The sequence below is a fragment of the Sinocyclocheilus grahami genome, unplaced genomic scaffold, assembly GCF_001515645.1.
Source record: "Sinocyclocheilus grahami isolate Dianchi unplaced genomic scaffold, SAMN03320097.WGS_v1.1 scaffold1435.1, whole genome shotgun sequence".
Lineage (NCBI taxonomy): Eukaryota > Metazoa > Chordata > Actinopteri > Cypriniformes > Cyprinidae > Sinocyclocheilus > Sinocyclocheilus grahami.
The window spans coordinates 65,654-66,853 of NW_015506614.1; the positions used below are offsets into that span (position 1 = coordinate 65,654).

The window sequence follows — 1,200 nt, forward strand, 5'->3', positions numbered from 1 at the left end:
AACTATATGTAATAATTAAATTTTTTGTTATATATATATTTATAATATATATATATATATTTTTTTTATATTTATATTTATTACATTTATTTTAATTTTTGTTATTTAATATATTTTTTTCAGTTAAAATAACCCCAACTCTAACCCTAGCAATTAAAATGTATTTCATAATTAATTTTTTTTATATTTATAATATTTATTACATTTATTTTTATTTGTTTTATTTAATCTTTATTTAAATTAAATTAAAATAACCCTAGCTTTAGTTTTAGTTTTAGTAAACGCTAATAACCCTGCTTCGTGCTGCATTGAGTTTCAAGGTCTTTGAATGGCATTTGGAATAAAAATGGGGAAATGTTGTCTCTAGCCCTCTTTGAGCCGGGTGATCTTCGGTTTGATGTGGAGAGAAATCACAGAGAAAGCCATTCGGATCCTGAAGAAAAATCCCAAAGGATTCTTCCTGCTGGTCGAAGGTAATCAATTTACAAACAAGCAATCCATCAACCAAATAACCAAACAATCAACCAACAAAAAGACCAATTCATTGCTGATCAGTCCATCCACCCACAAATCTATTCACTAATCAATCCGAAAATTGAATCTATTAATAAACCAGGTGCAATATCTGTAATTTAGCGTCATTGTCAGATGAATCAAACTCTGATTAAAATCTCACATGTTCATCGATCAGATTTGATCTTCGTATCCTTTCACAGGCGGTCGTATCGATCAGGGACACCATGACAGTCGAGCATCCATGGCGCTGCATGAGGCGGTTGCCCTTGACGACGCTGTCGCCCGTGGACTGGAGCTGACCAATGAGGAGGAGACTCTGACAGTCGTCACGGCTGACCACTCCCACGCCTTTACTTTCAACGGCTACCCGTTCAGAGGGAACAGCATTCTGGGTACGTTTCGGTTCGCATGTGCACTACAAGTATTAATAACGAAAATATTCCGTATCGGTCTTTCGGACGAATGAATGCAGTATTATTTTAACCACTTAACGTCTCTGAGGAACATATTTAGAAACTCTGTTTGTATTTTCTATAGAAGCCCGTTTCTGCCACTGAAAAAAATATTTTAAACGGTAATTATTATTTTTTTTCAATTGTGAGTTTACATCTTGCAATTCTGACTTTTTTACCAGTATTGTGTGATATAAACTCGCAATTGCGAGAAATAAAGTCAGAATTGCGT

The 1,200-nt window shown here is 34.1% G+C and overlaps 1 protein-coding gene across 1 annotated transcript in view; it reads left to right on the forward strand.

Annotated features, from left to right (window-relative positions):
- The window catches only part of alp3 (alkaline phosphatase 3), a 25,970-nt gene that overhangs the window by 11,507 nt on the left and 13,263 nt on the right, over window positions 1-1,200 (forward strand). Inside the window, 3 exon segments of the mRNA XM_016256472.1 lie at window positions 368-413; window positions 415-473; window positions 717-908. Coding sequence (XP_016111958.1) covers window positions 368-413; window positions 415-473; window positions 717-908 — 297 coding nt within the window.